The 19,437-nt window shown below is 34.9% G+C and overlaps 3 protein-coding genes across 3 annotated transcripts; all 3 read left to right on the top strand.

Annotated features, from left to right (window-relative positions):
* Positions 1 to 1,203: 1,203 nt before the first annotated feature.
* LOC131649893 (uncharacterized) lies at positions 1,204 to 3,027 on the top strand. Its single transcript, XM_058919634.1, has 8 exons — positions 1,204 to 1,341; positions 1,425 to 1,669; positions 1,940 to 2,067; positions 2,155 to 2,245; positions 2,322 to 2,478; positions 2,569 to 2,627; positions 2,826 to 2,946; positions 3,016 to 3,027. The coding sequence occupies exons 1-8, from the start codon at positions 1,204 to 1,206 to the stop codon at positions 3,025 to 3,027; spliced, it is 951 nt and encodes a 316-aa protein (XP_058775617.1).
* Positions 3,028 to 3,131: 104 nt separating this feature from the next.
* LOC131651915 (uncharacterized) lies at positions 3,132 to 3,834 on the top strand. Its single transcript, XM_058921641.1, has 4 exons — positions 3,132 to 3,198; positions 3,295 to 3,336; positions 3,419 to 3,478; positions 3,594 to 3,834. The coding sequence occupies exons 1-4, from the start codon at positions 3,139 to 3,141 to the stop codon at positions 3,756 to 3,758; spliced, it is 327 nt and encodes a 108-aa protein (XP_058777624.1). The 5' UTR covers positions 3,132 to 3,138; the 3' UTR covers positions 3,759 to 3,834.
* An 11,919-nt stretch (positions 3,835 to 15,753) lies between these two features.
* On the top strand, positions 15,754 to 18,378 carry LOC131651911 (ABC transporter G family member 14-like). The gene is made up of 5 exons (XM_058921636.1): positions 15,754 to 15,970; positions 16,238 to 16,997; positions 17,103 to 17,267; positions 17,366 to 17,553; positions 17,680 to 18,378. Exons 1-5 carry the CDS (start codon positions 15,845 to 15,847, stop codon positions 18,322 to 18,324), a joined length of 1,884 nt encoding a protein of 627 aa, XP_058777619.1. The 5' UTR covers positions 15,754 to 15,844; the 3' UTR covers positions 18,325 to 18,378.
* Positions 18,379 to 19,437: the final 1,059 nt, after the last annotated feature.

The raw sequence follows: 19,437 nt of genomic DNA, 5'->3' as shown, positions 1-19,437 counted from the left end.
TCTTTCAATCTCTAAAACTCGTAGAAACGAAGACATCTGAATCAGGACGTTCATTTGATCTTTTGTTAAAAACATGTAAGCAATAAGCAACATCTTATGAAGGTGAGTATTATAACCATGAAAGAAAAATGTTAAACTTAGCTTGTTGAAATCGTCTTCGATGGTCTTTTTTTACCAGACAAGGGATATCGCTCTAAATGCATTTGATATGAACCTCATTTTAAATAAGCTCTTCGTATTTCATCCATTTGATATAATGGATATTTCCCTATTGAAGGATGTTTTCCACAATCATATCTAAAGAATTATCAATGACATCAAGACAAACTTTATTAACATTTATTTAAATTATTGGGTTGAGTGTAATTGTTCGAGTTGAACGACAAACTTATAATTGTGTGAAAGATATAGAAAAACATAACAGGAAAGAAGAGGAGAAAGAAAATGCATTTACCAAGGTTGAGTGATAAATTTGTAACTTTTTAATTTAACAGAAGGTATTTTCGTATTTTCACCTATATAAAAAATAAGTTTGGAATTAGTGTCTCCCCTATACATATTGAATTTAGCCTATGTTTGGAAATGTAAAAGAATCGTGGCAATATCGTGCTTTGTGCAAAAGTTATCAATAGTAACTTTTCAAAATCACGTTGGAGGGGTTTGAAACGTACGGTGGCGGTGATCCACCAGCAATTCAAATACAAATTTAGAATATCGTGTTTCATTAAGTATGATAAATATTTATAAGTAAGGGTGACTTGATGGATGTCAAATTTATTCTATAATAATTTTTTAAATAGTAAATTGAATATTATATGAACCTCATTTAAATAAGCTCTTCGTATTTCATCAATCTATCATATAAGAAAAGTCTACCATTTGAGACTTTCTTAGGCTATCCACATCAGCAACTCTTCTATGGTTGATCCACATCAGCTTTGGTGGTTACTACAGAATTTTTGATCCTTCAACTGCATGGTGGGCTGCGGCAGTTATTGTTGTGGAAGTTTCACCCTCACAGCTTCTCATGTTGCTGCAGTTATGTAAGGTCCATTATTCTGTGCCTGTCCATGTTCCAAACTGCACAATTGCAGTAATTATGTGTTTAAATGGCTTGCCTATTTATCAGTGATTTCATTCTTCTCTTTCCATGCTTGCTAACTTATGCGGTTATCATTCAGTGCAGTGTGAATTTGCATTATCATGTCAAGGCCTGTTGAGAGAATAGCAGAGATCAATGATGGAAAAGAGCTTTGGAAGATTGTTGTTAGGATTCACCACAGATGGAAAGTTGTCTCCAACAACAAGGAACATTTTGAAATGATCTTTGTTGACAAATTGGTGATTACCCTGTTTATGTTTCAGTATGTTTATCATTTACCTATGTTTGTATAGTTTGAATCATTTTTTGGTTTCTGCTGCAGGGAGATGATATTCATGCTGTTGTTCCAGCACCGCATGTGTCGGTGTTCACCGAAAAATGCTTATTAGGGCATACTTATGCTGTATCTAATTTTAAGGTGGTGCCTTATGTTCTGGCCTTCAGGGCATCGGGACACAAATATATGATAAAGTTTACTGCTGGAACATCTGTTCTTGATGAAGACAAACATGAGATACCCCCGAAATCGATTTTATTTACAAGTTTTTCCGACATCATAACAGGGAGGTTTGACAAACATGTTCTGATTCGTGAGTATGGTTTTTGGCTTTTTTATTATCTCATGTTTTGATGCATTTTAGCCGTGTGAAATTAATAAATTTGCCTGACAGATGTCGTTGGAATGGTGGATAGTATTGGTTATGCACAGACTGAGTCAGGTGCAAAGAAGCAGCAAATTAGCATGATGTTGCGTGATCACAGATTTTTTTTTATACATTAGACTGCCTGATATATGAATCATGTTATATATCTTAATGTGTTGTGATCATGGTTTAGCAACAACATGTTGAACTGTACTCTGTGGGAATCATACGCGGATCAGTTCATCAAGTTTAACAAAGTTAGAGTTGCTGCATCACTCCCTACAGTTGTGTTGCTTCAGTATGCCAAAGTGAAGGAAGAAGGTTATTCCATGACTTATTTTTTAAATTAATACTAAAACTACAAAATCTGTGATAAATATATTGACAAGGTATAATTTGAATTTGCAGGAAAGTATCCTCTGTCTGTGACAAACACCTACAATGTGACCCTTTTATGTGTTGATGCTGATTTTCCGGTCATGAAAGACTTTATTGATAGGTATGTTGATAGTGTCATCCATTTTGTGCAGTTATTTTTTTCATGTATGAATTTGATAATGATCCATGCTCTGCAGAATGCCTGAGGAGAGCAGGGTAACCCTGTCTGAACAACTTGGAGGGAATTCCCAATATTCCTCCCAAAGTTCTGAAAATCAACAGCTCACTCCTGTGCAAAAATTGTTCTCAAAGGCTGTTGTTTTGCCTATTGCTGAGATTATTCAACTTACGAATGTATGTCTTTCTATTTTCCCATATTATCATAATTATAACCTCATTCTTTAGTGTGTCACATGTTTCTGATTTTGGCGGCTATTTGTCCAGGTTACATTTTGTGCTACTGTCGCTACAACAAAATTATTAGTAGCATCTCCGTTTGGATGGTACTATCGTACCTGTCATATGTGTCAATCTATAGCGTGTGGGGACAGCCCCCCCTTTGAGTGTGAAGCTGGTCATGAAACCATGGCTGAAGTCCTTAGGTTTTAGTTGTTCTCACCTAATAGATGTTGTTTCAGTCATGTTTATGATGTTTTTATGTTGTCGGCTTTTTTAACGGAGCGACTTCTTATGATGTTCAGGTATAAGATTGAAATTGAGGTTACTCACGGGGGCCAAAGCTGCAATTTTGTCTTCTGGAATAGAGAATGTGAAATGCTGTTCGGTTTATCTGCATCGCAACTTCGTATCACTATGATTCAGGTTATATTTATATTATGCAGACGAATTAGAATGTACTTTCCAATACTCTGTGTACACTAATATGGCCAGTTGTTTAAATAGGCTGGAATTACTGATCCATTGGACTATCCGTTAGCACTTGATCAGTTGTTGAAGTTGGAAATGGCTATGAAGGTTAAGTGGCATCCACACTGGAAGAACTGTTCCGTCGTTATGATTATAAAAAATGATCCTATTATCCAGCAACTTAAGGAAAAATGGGGAACAGATGAGGTCAGCTCTAATGAACTGACATTTGTTTTATAAACGAGGACTTCATATTATAACAATTTTTTGCCTGATTTTGTTTTTCTTTGGTAAATTCTCAAGGAACCTATTCCAATCCAAACTGTCGTACCTGAGACTCTGGAGGTAGAAATTTTAAACTGTGTATGCATTTTTTTGCTTTTCCTGTGATTATGTTATATTGAAAACTGTGTTTAACAATATATAGATTAAAGAGAGTGTTGATGAGGCTAAAACAGATGGCAATGAAGACTGTGAATTGGTTACAGTGAGTCTCACTGCAACACACTTACCTACTTACATTTATATCAATATTACTAACACTTACCGACTTACATTTATATCAATATTCCTAACTAATAGTCTTCATCGTGGCATTGCAGGACCTGGAAATTACATCTGAGCACAAGCCTGATGCTGTCACACCTGGTGGTAAGAGGCATCTTCCTGCTGCATCAAGTGAATCCATTGATTTGGACGGATTACATGATGGGGAACTGTCATCAAACAAGCTGAAGAAGATAATTAAAATGGAGAAGATTGATTAGATCTATTTTTATTTTGTGTGTGTTTTGCTTAGGTGTTTGTTATAAAAACTGAATGTTAGTTTCCTTTGCTTTTAATCATGTGTGTGATTTCATTTTCTGTAATAATTAGTGCATGAATACTGGCTATGTGCTTCTGTTATGTTCAATTTGATTTAAGAATTATCAATGGTTTGTGTGGCTTATTATATTCAAATGATTCAAATTCAACTACATATTATATATACTATTATTAATTATTTTGATTCTTTTTGATCATATATCAAACATTCCATTTTAACTATACCTCTTATAACGGGGTGCTGCTTTTTTATTATTTTTAATGTTAGTTACAATAATGATGTCGCAAAGAACGGTTTGTTTGGATTAGCACTCTCTAAGCTTTCTGTCATTACATTGTAAACTAAAACATGGATTGTGCCTCACAAACAAACACCAGAACTTTTAACATTTGACTATGTTAACTATCACTAAATAATTTTATGTCTGATCTTAGTATAATGTTGATACAATATTATGGGACAGATTTCATTTTAACTAAAAGCATATCAGAGCGGATTAATAGAATATAATAGGAGAACTTAAAAAATTTGTCCCGAAAACGATTATATATTAGATCTTCCAATGGTCACAATATTACTGTGTTCCCATTCTGGATAAAGTGCTTACAAAATAACATGTAGCAGAATATATATAACACAATGTACCAAAATAACATTCCTAACATATAATATAACCATTAAAATTCAGGTATAGTACACGGTTTGCAAATAGCAGCAGTTTCTTCATTGTCTTTCAACCTTCACATAGATATACGGAGAGAATCGCAGCATACTCCACGCTATTGTATCCCCATTACGCAGGTTAAGATATTTGGCGAATTCGTACCATCCCAGGGCCATGTACTTTTCATATGGCTGGGGTATTCCTTTTCTGTTAGCTTTGTGAACCTGACAGGTAACAATGTTCTTCGTCCTCACATCCAGCAGGTTGATTTCATCTTGAAAGCGACGGAGGCATCTTTTGGCGATTTCCTTAGGGAAATGCTGCATACAAGAAATAAGGTAACTATTAACAATATATACTATTTACATTTTCAATAACATGATGCTCATATTCAAATATCTCCTTACCATTACATTCTGCTGTGTAGATTTAGCATTTGTAACATGGGTGTTCCAGAAAAAATTTTGAGCCCCTGTAGAACTGTCTACAGTAATGTCTGTACCCACCTTTGCTTTTTTCACCACTTTACCCTTTTGTTTCTTACCCTCTTTTGATCCACTTGGTTCACCAACTTCAGAAACTTTGATTTCATTTGTGTCAATGTCTGTTGATTCCTCTTTTATCTTTATAGGTCCTGCATTGGGATTGCTTTTAACCCTTGCGCTATTTTGTGCGACAACATCAACATTCGACACAACACGACCATGGGTGACATTGCGCTGTTTATTCCTGAGTTTTCTTTCCACCTTAGGATCGTACCCTGTTTCCTTTACCAAATCTTCTATGATTTCCATTGCCTGATCATCGTTGTTCCAACATCAAATATGGATTAAAAACAAACCGCATATGAAGCATTCTTTACTAAGCAATAGTCATATGCCGAGCAACGACGGGATATACAATCCAACAATAAAAACCAACAATAGTCATTCAGTCACATTTGATTTCTTGACAAATACCACACATAATACAACATTGAGCTATATTGATACTACACCCATCACTAAATGCTGTTAACTGTTATTACCACACTACCATATTTTGTATACCAGTATACCCTATTTTGTACGGCAAAGCAAAGGTGAAATAAAATTATCTACTCATACCTGAAATCATTTTCATCATCAGAGGGAATCCGCACAGAAGGACCACCGTGTGAAGATGCCATTGTCGGAACCCTAACCGCAGGCAGTTGCAATGCTAAACTTCTATTCAGTGCAATAGGAAACAAGTACTTGGTACATGCAGAAAGTGGGTTAACTGTTCAGTTTCTATTTACTTATAATATTAGTTTTGACTTAAAGTATTTTTAAAAGAGTAACACATCCATCAAATAAAATATTATAAATAACCTGTATAGATTAAATTAAATACATTTAACACACACAACAGTTATAAGGGAGGGATAAGTGGTAATTTAAATCTATAACCATCATTCTATTCATATTCAGTTCCAACTTCATATATATTCAAGTATGAAAGAAAAATTAAAATCAATACTGCATTCATGACATTTGAACCCACCAATTCCCCTTCAATTAGAAACTGTAAACTTTTAGTATTCAAAACCATGAAGTAGCATGCTATACATCTCATATTGTGTGCATGAATCTATACAAATCAATCTTATTTGTAGTATTATTATTCATCCTACTTTTGTGTTTGTGATGGAAACAGATGTTGTTAAAAACACTGCTCCTCAAACATCCATTGCAAGAAAGAGGAGAAAGCTTATTCTTAAAGCAAAGAGGGATTATCGAAACTGTGTCAGATCAAGCAACCTCACTTCCCATTTAAATCATAATTTTACATCTTCTGTAACATATGAATCCACTATTGAAACGGCTATGGCTAGAAAGAGAAGGAAAATAATCTTGGATAACAGAAAAAGATTGAGAAATTTGTTCAATACTGAAGTTAGTAGGGTTCAAAATACAAACAACATTGTTAGTCAAAGTCAGAACATGGATCATGCATCTACTTCAAATTATAATATGTCAAGTCAGTCCATGGATCATCCATCTACCTCAAATCATAATATGTCTGTTGAATCTCATTATGAAGACAATGATGACTCCAACTCTGACAATAATTTAAATTCTTCTAATAGTTCCGGCTCTGACGAAGATTCAGACCCGGCACAATTACAGGAGGCCCATCTTCAAGGTATTTCCATATCATACACTGATAACCAAATGATGTACACTTCTTCTGTTAATAGACATATTCAGTATTGTGGTTTCTTCTTTCAGAATATTACGATATTGGCGACCAAAGTTATGAATGTGCACACTGCCAAGCATGTATGTGGTACTAAGAAAAAGTGAATAGACACAAAATTACAGCAACTCCTCGCTTTTATCGTTGTTGCCGTGGAGGAAAAATTGTTCTTCCGTTCCTTGAGCAACCTCCACAGGTGTTGCAAGATCTTCTATTTAATAAAACATATTCAGATAGTAAAAACTACCAGGCTAACATACGAACATACAACGCAATGTTCTCATTCACTTCCCCTGGAATGAAGTTCGACACAACATATTCTAAAAGAGGTGGACCCCCTACTTTGAGACTGCAGGGTCAGACCTGTCATCGAATTGGTACACTGCTGCCAGAAACAGGGCAACCTCCGCAATATGCTCAATTATACATCTATGACACGGACAATGAAGTTGAACACAGAATAAAATTTTTCAAGTAAGCATGCTCAGACATAATTACACAATTGTTTTATAAAAATATTTTGTTAAACTATTTATTCATGGATGCGAAAAATAAACAGGGACAACAAAGGCATCGAGCGACCGGTTGTCAAAAAGCTCAAGATGATGTTAGATCAGCACAATGTTCATGCCAAAGCTTTTAGAATGGCAAGGGATGTTTTAAGGAAAAATTCTTTCACAGATTTAAAACTCAGGCTTATTTCTGATAGATCCGAAGATGGCCGTTTTTACAAAAAACTTACTGTCTCAGAAGTGGCTGCACTCATTGTGGGAGACATTGATTCTGCTGATAAAAGGGACATCTTAATTCAGCGCCGCAATGGTGGTTTGCAACGAATAGATGAGTTTCACCCAGCATATTTGGCTTATCAGTATCCTCTTATATTTCCTTATGGGGAAGATGGTTACAGGAAAAATATAATGCACAGATATCGCCATGAAACTGAGGTCACTAGGAGAAACCGTCAAAGCATTAAGGATTGGTTTTCTTACCGGTTACAACAACGTCACAAAGAGGCAAAAACACTACTTTACTCAAGACGCCTATTTCAACAATTCTTAGTCGACGGCTATGCTATGATGGAATCCGAACGACTGAATTGGTTGAGAGATAATCAATCGAAATTAAGAGTGGGCAAATATAATAATTTGGCCGCTCAAACTGATGGCGATACAAGAAATGAACACCAAAAGCGAGGAAAACGAGTTGTTCTGCCATCAACATTTGTTGGTAGCAAGAGATATATGGATCAACTATATTTTGACGGTATGGCCATTTCAAGTCGATTGGGATTCCCTGATTTATTTGTTACTTTTACCTGCAACCCAAATTGGCCTGGAATTAAAAGAGCATTGTCAGGCACAGGTCTACAACCCCATGATATGCCAGATATCATTTCAAAAGTTTTCAAAATAAAGTTTGATACCCTCATGGATGATATTACAAAACACCATGTCGTTGGAAAAGTGATTGCATGTAAGTTGTTTCATTTAATTATACTACTTTTCAATCATGTGTCTGTGTAGAACCAAAATATTACATCAAACTAACTTTCAATTTAATAGATATGTACACCATTGAATTCCAAAAGCGCGGATTGCCACATGCTCACATCTTGATATTCCTACACCCTCAGAGCATATACCCAACACCATCTGACATAGACAAGATCATTTCTGCTGAAATTCCCGACCCGACTGTTCATCCCAATTTATACAAATTGGTTAAGGCACATATGATGCATGGACCCTGTGGCCTTGCTCGCGTGACCTCACAATGTATGAAGAATGGACGATGTTCTAAATACTATCCCAAAAAGTTTATTGAACACACTATTGTTGATACAGAGGGATATCCGCTGTATAGGAGAAGATCAAAAACCTTCACTATTGAAAAAAATGGTATCACCTTGGACAACAGACATGTGGTTCCATATAATACCAGATTTCTTATGAAATACCAGGCACATATAAACATGGAATGGTGTAATCAGAGTACTTCCATAAAATATCTTTTCAAATATATCAATAAAGGCTATGACAGAATAACAGCAGCAGTTTCAACAAATAGCAATCAACCTGTTGATGAGATCCAACAATATCTCGACTGCAGGTATGTCTCACCCAGTGAAGCATGCTGGCGCATTTACTCTTACAATATTCATGGCAGAAAACCAGCTGTGGAACGTATGTTCTATCATTTGGTTGGGGAGAAACCTATATACTATACAGATTATGCACGCATGGAAAATGTGCTGGAAACTGCAAGTGTGACTGAATCAATGTTTACTGCATGGCTGGTAGCAAATTCTAAATATGAAGAGGCATAAACATTAACTTATGGTCAATTTGTCTCAAAGTTTGTTTACCAAAAAAAAAAGAGAGAATGGAAACCGCGGAAAAAAGGCTTCACCATTGGACGTCTCATATGGGTTCCGCCAACAACTGGTGAACTGTTTTACCTGCGCATGATGTTGACGGTGGCAAAAGGACCAACAACATATGAGGAAATCAGGACCGTGGATAACATTCAGTATGATACATTCAGAGATACATGCTTTGCAATGGGATTTCTTGAAGACGACAAAGAATACATAGCTGCTATAAAGGAGGCAAGTCATTGGGGGACTGGTCATTTTCTTCGAAAACTGTTTGTTATCATGCTTTTGTCTGGTGCTGTTAATCGCCCTGCACATGTTTGGGAACAAACTTGGCTCCTATTATCTGATGGTGTCTTACATACACAAAGAGCATTGGCTGCTAATCCAGGTTTGTTAGACATAATAAAATAGCAAACAAAACAATTTGTTAATAACAGCCTACAGATGACTTACCAACAGTATTATAACTCAATTTCTCATATCAATGCAGAATTGGTCCTCACACAAGAAGAGTTACAAAATTTGACTTTAATAGAAATTGAGAAACTGCTTCAGGCAAATAGAAGGACACTAAAGGATTTTAGTCCTATTCCATATCCGGATGCTTATGTTCTTGAACAGTTGGGAAACAGGCTCATATATGATGAGCGTAATTATGATACAGCATCAATGAACTCAGAATTTGAAAATCTGTTTGCTGCTCTTACAGGTAACTATTGCGTCAATTAAATTCATTTTATTTTACGCTTTGAAATTCTATGAATCAATTATTCTAACACCGTTCTACAATCAATATTATGTTCCTAAGATGAGCAAAGAAGTATTTATGAAAAAATCATCCACGCTGTGGAGTCTCAAAAACCTACGGTTTTCTTCCTTCATGGTTATGGTGGTACCGGAAAAAGATATATGTGGAGAACACTCGCAGCTGCTTTAAGATCAAAACACAATATATGTTTAACTGTTGCAACTAGCGGTATAGCATCATTGTTACTTCCAGGAGGTAGAACTGCACATTCAAAGTTCAGGATACCGGTACCAACTATGGACAATTCTACTTGCAAGGTTGAATTCAACAATGATGTTGCAGACATGTTACGACAGACAAAGCTTATAATATGGGATGAGGCACCAATGGCGCATAAGTATGCAATAGAATCGCTTGACAGAACTTTGAAAGATGTTATGAGTGCAGACAAAAATTCAACTGATGTATTCGGTGGAAAGGTTGTTGTTTTCGGGGGCGATTTCAGACAGATTTTACCTGTCGTCCCCAGAGGCAGTCGTTCCGATATTGTACACTGTGCCATAAATGCATCTTACATATGGCATTCAGTTGAGGTATTAACATTGACAAGAAACATGCGGCTACGAACAGGATCAACACAGACTGACAAAAATGAGATAGCACAGTTTTCAGATTGGCTTTTAAGAATAGGAGAGGGCCGAATATCTGAGCCTAATGACGGCACCGCCGAAATCAACATACCACCTGATATTCTGATAACAGAATTCGATGATCCAATTGTGGCCATTGTCAATACCACATACAGGTTTGGGAAATTTGGTTTACATACCTCGAATGGATATGTCACCATCCCAATCACCATGGCCATTCAAACTGAATAGGAGATAATTCCCTATTATAGTTTCCTATTCTATGACAATTAACAAATCACAGGGACAGTCATTGGATAACGTTGGTTTGTACTTACCGAAAGATGTATTCACACATGGCCAGATTTATGTCGCATTGTCAAGAGTAACAACAAAAAAGGGAATCAAAATACTGATACATGATGAAGAAAAGAAATTCAGGGAGAAAACTACAAATGTTGTGTATAAGGAAGTTTTTAACAATGTCTAAGTTTTTAAAATTGATCAGAGTAAATCTGTAACAGCGGTAATCTATATTACTAACAGCATATTAGTATTGCAAGTAACAGCAGTAATATTTATTACTAACAGCATATTAGCAATGCAAGTAACAGAAATAATATATATATAGCATAACATCTAAATACCAAAATCTTATATATTAATATAAAGGTGGACCTAAGTCCACCAGAAAATTACAAAAAGTTAAAGAGTTAGATACTTATAACAAACTTTTACATCATTTTCAATTTTTCAACATTGTTACAAGTATCTCCTTGTTGATGGGATCCTTAACGCTGAAGCCCATAGAGTCTCCATCAAGCAGGCACCTTTCCTTGGCAAATTTGTACCAACCACGCCCTAAGAACATCTGACCCTTTTCGGTATGATGAACTTCACATTCATACCTGACTTCCCTTTCCCAGTCAACCAAATCTACAAACCTTGCTCCATGGAGCCAGCGACTTGCCACAACATGCTCAGGAATTTCCTGCAATATTGATATAAAACAACATTAGATAATCCCATTAACTGATAGGGAAAGACGATAAGCTTAAAACGGATAATAACTTACAAGAAGACATGACTGAGCCATCTTCCCGTTGACCACATCTTGCTTCCAGATACAATATTGTAACTTAGCAGGCTGTTCTACATGGCAACTAAAATCCTCAACAACCGGTTCATGGCATCTGGAACATTATACAAACAAACAGCATGGTCAATAAATAAATGTGTTATCAAACATTCTAAATTCAAGCATAAAATGTATACTCAACATAAGCTAATTCAAACATACACAGAGTTGTCAGAAATGACAGCTTTCCCCACACCCATTTGGTTCACCGAGTTTTCTTCGCCTGCATGCAACCATATATAACTTTTAAATTCAAAATGTAACAGAGCAAACTTTGAAATGATATGTTTACCTTTACCTCTCATTGCTTGATCAACTCTTCCTTCCATCTTTTCAGAAATTCGCAGCTTACACTGTTGGTTCCAGAGTAATGATGAATGCTTCAGTTTTTAGTGCTTTCAAACTTCCTACACATTACTTATATAACACTCTAAATGGACTCTTCACATACCTGCAACTTTTCCACCGTCCAATAGAATTCAATGCAATTGTTCAATTAGTCTTCTTTGCATTTACATCACTTCAAAACAGTTTTCGTTTTATTTATATTCCTCACGAAAAACATTAACTGCCCATAACCCAATTGATCTTTCACATCCCAATATAATATAACACATTACAACTATTTTATAACCATTTAATATTATCGTACTGCTCTTTAACATATACTATTAAATTGAATTTTCAACTATTCATATGTCCATTGTTGTGTGTTTACCTATTAGATTTAATAGCCTACCATTTACAGGAGCCATACCCCAACTTATACCAACAATAATGAAATTAGGTACCCTATTCTGATCAAGTTTGATAGATATCCTGTTCAATACTTATAATAAACAATACTTAATTTTAAAACAGAATGGTAATCAATTTTGCATAAAAGCCATGGCAGATTTGGCTCATTCCATGAAACTTACAACCAAAATTCATAATATTTAATTTAAAACCATACATAGTGCCATAATTGTTAATCTTGGTTCACATCCACCATTACAAAAAAAAACAAAACCATAAATCCCATACAAACCAAACTGCTAAAAAACGGCCCTATACATCCACCACAAACATTGCCTAACCAACAGCTCTATCAACGATCCCCACTGCGCTCCACTGTTACCATAATATATAACACTGGCGGGTAATAAATCACAAAGTGCACTTTATCACCTTCTTTCAATTCCGCTGCCCTTACATAGTCAAACCATTCTCCATACAAATATGTTTCATTTTTTTTGGCCTCTTCTTCACATTGCACTCATATGGGTACCCGTTGTCCACATCATTGAGGGTAATCTCTGACATTCCAGCAAGCCCACATTTCTCTACTATTTCTGCAGGAATATGCTGCACTCATTGACATACAATATCAGTTACATTACATCTCTGTATAACACCAGTGTGCCAACAACTATAGACTTTGAACACTGCTTACCATAACATTTGAGCAAAACTTCTTTACATCATGAACTTCACGAGTCCAGTACGCTTCTTCGAACTCTTCCTGTACAGGACTCATTTCCCTGAAATTAAGACCACATTTATAGCACAATGCAAACACAACAGCATCAATATACCTATAACTATAATATATTCCCTATCACTTATAAATAAACTTTACCTCTCACTATCAGAAGATATCATTATGTATTCAATCCCATCTCCATCATCCCTTCAACACAATAACATACAAACTATTTATTAAACTAAGTTGTAACTCATTATTCCGGAAACACATTCAATTTTGTGGAGATTAAATGGAATTCAATACAAAAAAACAAAATTAAACTATAAGATTACCCTTTATTTATAACAATCCTGGCAGCCTCTACAGAAACTTTACCGGCATCGTCGACACGATTCAATCTTTCATGTTGTTTCTTCCATTCCTCCATAACATCATCATTCTCATGTGACCCACTCAGTATCCTCTCAACTGTGAGCCGCTTCCATGGAGTTTGCAACTCCAACCGATCGGGTGAACTGGAATCAAAACAACATTGTGACCTCTAAATGGATGAATATCTTATAATAAACTCTGCAAACAACATAAACAGTAACACATGCACATACCTTCTTGGCTGCGACATTTTGTTCTTCACACTTATCACCCAACCCTGCGTTTCTTACACCAACAATGCCAAAGACAGACTCTTTGATTGCCAACACGTTGAAGAGTTATGAATCCAACGTTACTTTCATTTTAAATGCCATCGTTATGTAACAATACCAATAATAGGATTCTTTTGTGGGCCTATTAACAAATTAGGTCTAACAATAAAAATAGGTTTTCTGCACCAAGGCTAGAATTCTAAGGCCCAATAAACTTTAATGTCCTATTAACTTAGATATATTAACAACCTATAAGGTCCAACAGGTATTTTTAACCTATTTAAAATATTTTACCTTATTATATGAACTTACACATATATATATACATTTTCCCTATTTTATTAAAGTGCCCTAAAACCCAATGCGCGAGACAGACGGGTACCCGTGCGAACGCACGGGTAAGACACTAGTTTGATATAATGGATATTTCCCTATTGAAGGATGTTTTCCACAATCATATCTAAAGAATTATCAATGACATCAAGACAAACTTTATTAACATTTATTTAAATTATTAGGTTGAGTGTAATTGTTCGAGTTGAACGACAAACTTATAATTGTGTGAAAGAAATAGAAAAACATAACAGGAAAGAAGAGGAGAAAGAAAATGCATTTATCAAGGTTGAGTGATAAATTTGTAACTTTTTGATTTAACAGAAGGTATTTTCGTATTTTCACCTATATAAAAAATAAGTTTGGAATTAATGTCTCCCCTATACATATTGAATTTAGCCTATGTTTGATAACTTTTCAAAATCATGTAGGAGGGGTTTGAAACGTACCGTGGCGGTGACCCATTAGCATTTCAAACACAAATTTAGAATATCGTACGTGTTTCATTGAGTATGATAAATATTTATAAATAAGGGAGACTTGATGGATGTCAAATTTATTATATAATAATTTTTTAAATAGTATATATATATATATATATATATATATATATATATATATATATATATATATATATATATATATATATATATATATATATATAGGGAGCATATCAAGTGAGAGCATTTTATAATGAGAGATGAGAGGAAGAAATATCAATCATTGGATTTATCAAGAGAGAGAATGTTAATAATTTAATGTGACTATTAATTTATCTCTCTTGATGAATTCAATGGTTGATATTTCTTCCTCTCATCTCTCATTACAAAATGCTCTCACTTGATATGCACCCTATATATATATATATATATATATATATATATATATATATATATATATATATATATATATATAATTAATAGAATGTTATTATGATTGAAATTAACAAACAAAATTTCAAAACCGCCAACAAATCATATATGTATCCTGCTATGCATAAATAACTCCATATATGCATTCATCAAACTAGAACCTGAAAACGTGAAAATTGAGAAATCATTTGAAAGCATTAAAGAGAAGCACTTACTTCATAAATCAAGAACTTGTACATTAACGGTACAAAATGCTATGATTGTCACTGACAAGCAAAAGCAGTAGTAGTAGCATTTTCTTTGGTTTTTGCAACTACATGCATACCCATATGCCATATGAAAAAATCTATATCATAAAACAACCGCACAAACTCAAACAAAGCAAAATGACACTTAACTTCACTCAACGACAAAAAAAACAACAACCTTTTCAATATAAATTAAAAACAATTAATTTAAATTTCAAAAATAAAATTGGTTAATTTTTAATTTAATTGACATTTCCTTACACGGTGTATCTTAACTCCGTTCAAACTTCCAAATTACAAGGAGAATAATCATTTAATATTCTAAAATTTATCAAACAAAATTTATTTCCTAAACTACCCTTCTTAGTGGTAAAAAAAATTAATTGCATGACACACACTGAATGAAAACCAAAGCAAATAAATATACCGCCAAAACTTAATCCGTGTGTGTTCCAAGAATCAAATCAAGATTTAAATTTCAATAAATTTGCACTATTGCACCATTCAATTTTCCAAGCAAACCCGAATAATTTGAAGGAAAAAAAAGTGGATTCCACCATCCAAAGGAGGCTATATATACTTATGTGCTTCTACTCACTAACACATTAACGAGTCAAGTTAAAAGGAACTTCTTAACTTCTCTCACTTCTCAATCATCACTTCATATTACTTTTTCTTTAACCATGCCTCCAAATTTCATAGCACCAAAGCCTCAACAATACTTCAATACTACTACTCTCTCCTTGGAAGGATCACCACATATTGAACAATCATTACCAAAACTCATTATGCATCCCATAACTTTGAAGGTAATCCCATAACTCATTATGTAGAGTAACGAACAATCAATACTCTACATAATATATGCGTAATAGTATATTATCTGATACAAAATTAATTTTGGACCATATACATAGCCTGTATTACTAAAATATAAGCAAAAAGATATATTATCTGGTCCAAAATCAAAATTTGGACCAGATACACTAATGTATTGCAAATTTTGACTTGTTGATGAGGGAGTATATATGCTAACACACATTTTTGTTGTACAACTTCTGTTTTGGTTTATGCAGTTTGAGGATTTGGAGTACAAAGTGAAACTAAACCAAAAAGAGAAAACTATACTGAATGGAATCACAGGAGTGGTGTGTCCAGGAGAGATACTAGCTATGTTAGGCCCATCAGGCAGTGGCAAGACAACACTCCTTACGGCTCTCGGCGGGCGTCTCACCGGTAAACTATCAGGAAAAGTAACCTACAACAATCAATCTTTTTCAGGTTTGATAAAAAGAAGAACAGGTTTTGTTGCTCAAGATGATGTTCTTTACCCTCATCTAACCGTAACCGAAACACTAGTGTTCACTGCACTTTTGAGGCTTCCACAAACCTTAACAAGAGATGAAAAAGTAGAGCATGTGGAGAGAGTTATAACTGAGTTAGGACTGAATAACTGTAGGAATAGTATGATTGGAGGACCACTTTTGAGAGGTATATCAGGTGGTGAGAAAAGGAGAGTGAGTATAGGACAAGAAATGTTGATTAATCCGAGTTTGTTGTTGCTTGACGAACCTACTTCTGGTTTGGATTCTACCACAGCGTTGAGGATCTTGAACACTATCAAGAAACTTGCTAGTGGTGGTAGAACTGTTGTTACAACAATTCATCAACCTTCTAGTAGACTCTACTACATGTTTGATAAGGTTGTGCTGCTCTCAGAAGGTTGTCCTATATATTATGGTCCTGCTTCAACTGCGCTTGAGTATTTCTCGTCTGTTGGTTTTTCGTCTTGCGTGACTGTTAATCCTGCTGATCTCTTGCTTGATCTTGCCAATGGTAATTAACATTCAATAATCATTTTGATTTCCTTTTTTAACCGATCATTAAGTGTACTTCGTTGGAAAAAATACTCACAATGTTATGACAAATGTAAAATTGCAGGGATTGGTCCGGAATCTAAGCATGTAACTGAACAAAGTGAGGCTTTGGAAAATGAGAGGAAGAATGTGAGAGAAACTCTTATTTCTGCTTATGACAGGAACTTAGCTTCAAAGCTGAAAGCTGAGGTTTGTAGCATGGAAGAGAATAACTTAGATGCTTGCACAAGTAAGTGTTCATTTTCTTTGTATAAGGAAAAAAGTGAAATATTTCTTAACTAAGATTAGTACTAATCTGAAATGTTTTGTATTGTTAAATTAATGTAGAGAATCAAATAAAACCAGAACAATGGTGTACAAGCTGGTGGTATCAGTTCACTGTATTATTGGAACGAGGAGTGAAGGAAAGAAGGCATGAAGCCTTCAATAAGCTCCGAATATTTCAAGTCGTAAGTGTAGCTTTTCTTGCTGGACTTTTGTGGTGGCATACACCTAAATCACACCTTGCAGATAGGGTAAGAAATAATTACTTCATCTATTAAGTCTCATTCATTTGTTTCTTGGATTTTGAATTGTCTGCAGTCACCAATCTCACACATTCACGCAGTCAGTAACTCGTTGATTGTATATTCGTAATGCAGATAGCTTTGCTCTTTTTCTTTGCTGTTTTCTGGGGGTTCTACCCTCTCTACAACGCGGTTTTCACATTTCCACAAGAGAGGAGAATGCTAATCAAAGAACGGTCATCAGGAATGTACCGTCTCTCATCGTACTTTCTAGCAAGAACAATAGGAGACTTACCTCTCGAACTCGCTCTTCCAACAGCCTTTGTGGTCATATTATACTGGATGGGAGGACTCAAACCTGATTTCATGACATTCATTCTATCACTTCTTGTTGTTCTTTACAGCGTCGTTGTATCGCAAAGTCTTGGATTAGCATTTGGCGCGATTTTGATGGATATCAAGCAGGCAACTACGCTAGCTTCAGTGACAACACTTGTGTTTCTCATTGCTGGAGGATACTATATACAACAGATTCCACCTTTCATTGTTTGGCTTAAGTACTTAAGCTATAGCTACTACTGTTACAAGCTTCTTCTCGGTGTTCAATACGGTGAAAATGATTATTATCAATGTCCTAATGGCGAGATGTGCAAGGTTCTCGACTTTCCTCCGATTAAATCCATGGGATTGAATCATATGTGGGTTGATGTGTCTGTCATGGCTTTGATGTTGGTTGGTTATAGACTTGTTGCTTATTTTGCACTTCATAGAGTTAGGTAAATCTTCATTGTGGCAGAGCAAAGCTCATATATAATTTGAAGAGTTTTGTACTAATTCAATCTGAGTAATAATACTAGTTAGTATAATGTTAGACTTTTGATCTAATTATATGAATGAAGGTTTTATAAATTCTCTTTACAAAGTTTAATAGATATGACCGATCAGTCAGACAGACATCGTTTGTGATATATGATTTGATGTTGTTTTAGAGTATCAGCGCATAGTAATTAACTAATTCTATAAATACTAATTCCAAATTCTACTTTGCATAGAAAAAAAACAAGTGCCTGAACATAAGGGATGTGCTGCATGATAAGAAACAAGACAAATAACATCATGTTTCTCTAATTTGCATAACAAGTCCAAGATAGCAACCTGAGTGTCCTTTTTTCCATAAACATCATTATGGTTTATTTAGATTAGGCTAAGCCCGACGCCACATTTATCAGGCTATGTAACCTCATGTCACAATCTAACAGTATGTTTCACTCTAATCTAACCCCCACCTCAAGTTTATACTAACTTGCGCGTCAGAGTGTCTGCAAATACTTTATAGGTCTCATCCACGTCTGGTTCCAAACAAGCCGCCAATCAAGCATTTCTTCCACCGATCTGTCATCACTTAGTTCTGTTCATAACAAACAATAATCAATCATAGTTTAAATTATTGTGTCTACATCTCTAACGACGATATTATTGCAATGTTTTTCCTTCGTTCAAGCCCTAAGGTCGCTCTAGTCGTCTCATTTTCTCGTCTAAACGACCTTTCTAATTATCACTAAAACTATGATTAATATCCACCACATTTATTAGTATAATATTTCAAAAGGCACTAGTGGCTCATAACAAGGTGTGAAAACTATAACAGTTTTGCTCAAAATTCAAATGGTGCTTTTGAAAAGCTCAGAAGCATTAGCATATAGCATTAAAAGTAAGCCAATCAAGTAATATTCATTAAGCAATGATAAATCTAGATAACGGCGTGAATAAATAAAAATAATTATGAAGATTAAGATTACTCAAGAGTTAGACTAAAATAATTGGCATTTAAAAGTGAGTGGATTGCATCATATTTTTCATCAAATAATAAATAAGAAATGACAAGTAAAAGAT

Source organism: Vicia villosa, linkage group LG2 (assembly GCF_029867415.1).
Source record: "Vicia villosa cultivar HV-30 ecotype Madison, WI linkage group LG2, Vvil1.0, whole genome shotgun sequence".
Classification (NCBI taxonomy): Eukaryota; Viridiplantae; Streptophyta; class Magnoliopsida; order Fabales; family Fabaceae; genus Vicia; species Vicia villosa.
This window is presented reverse-complemented; position numbering and strand designations above follow the sequence as displayed.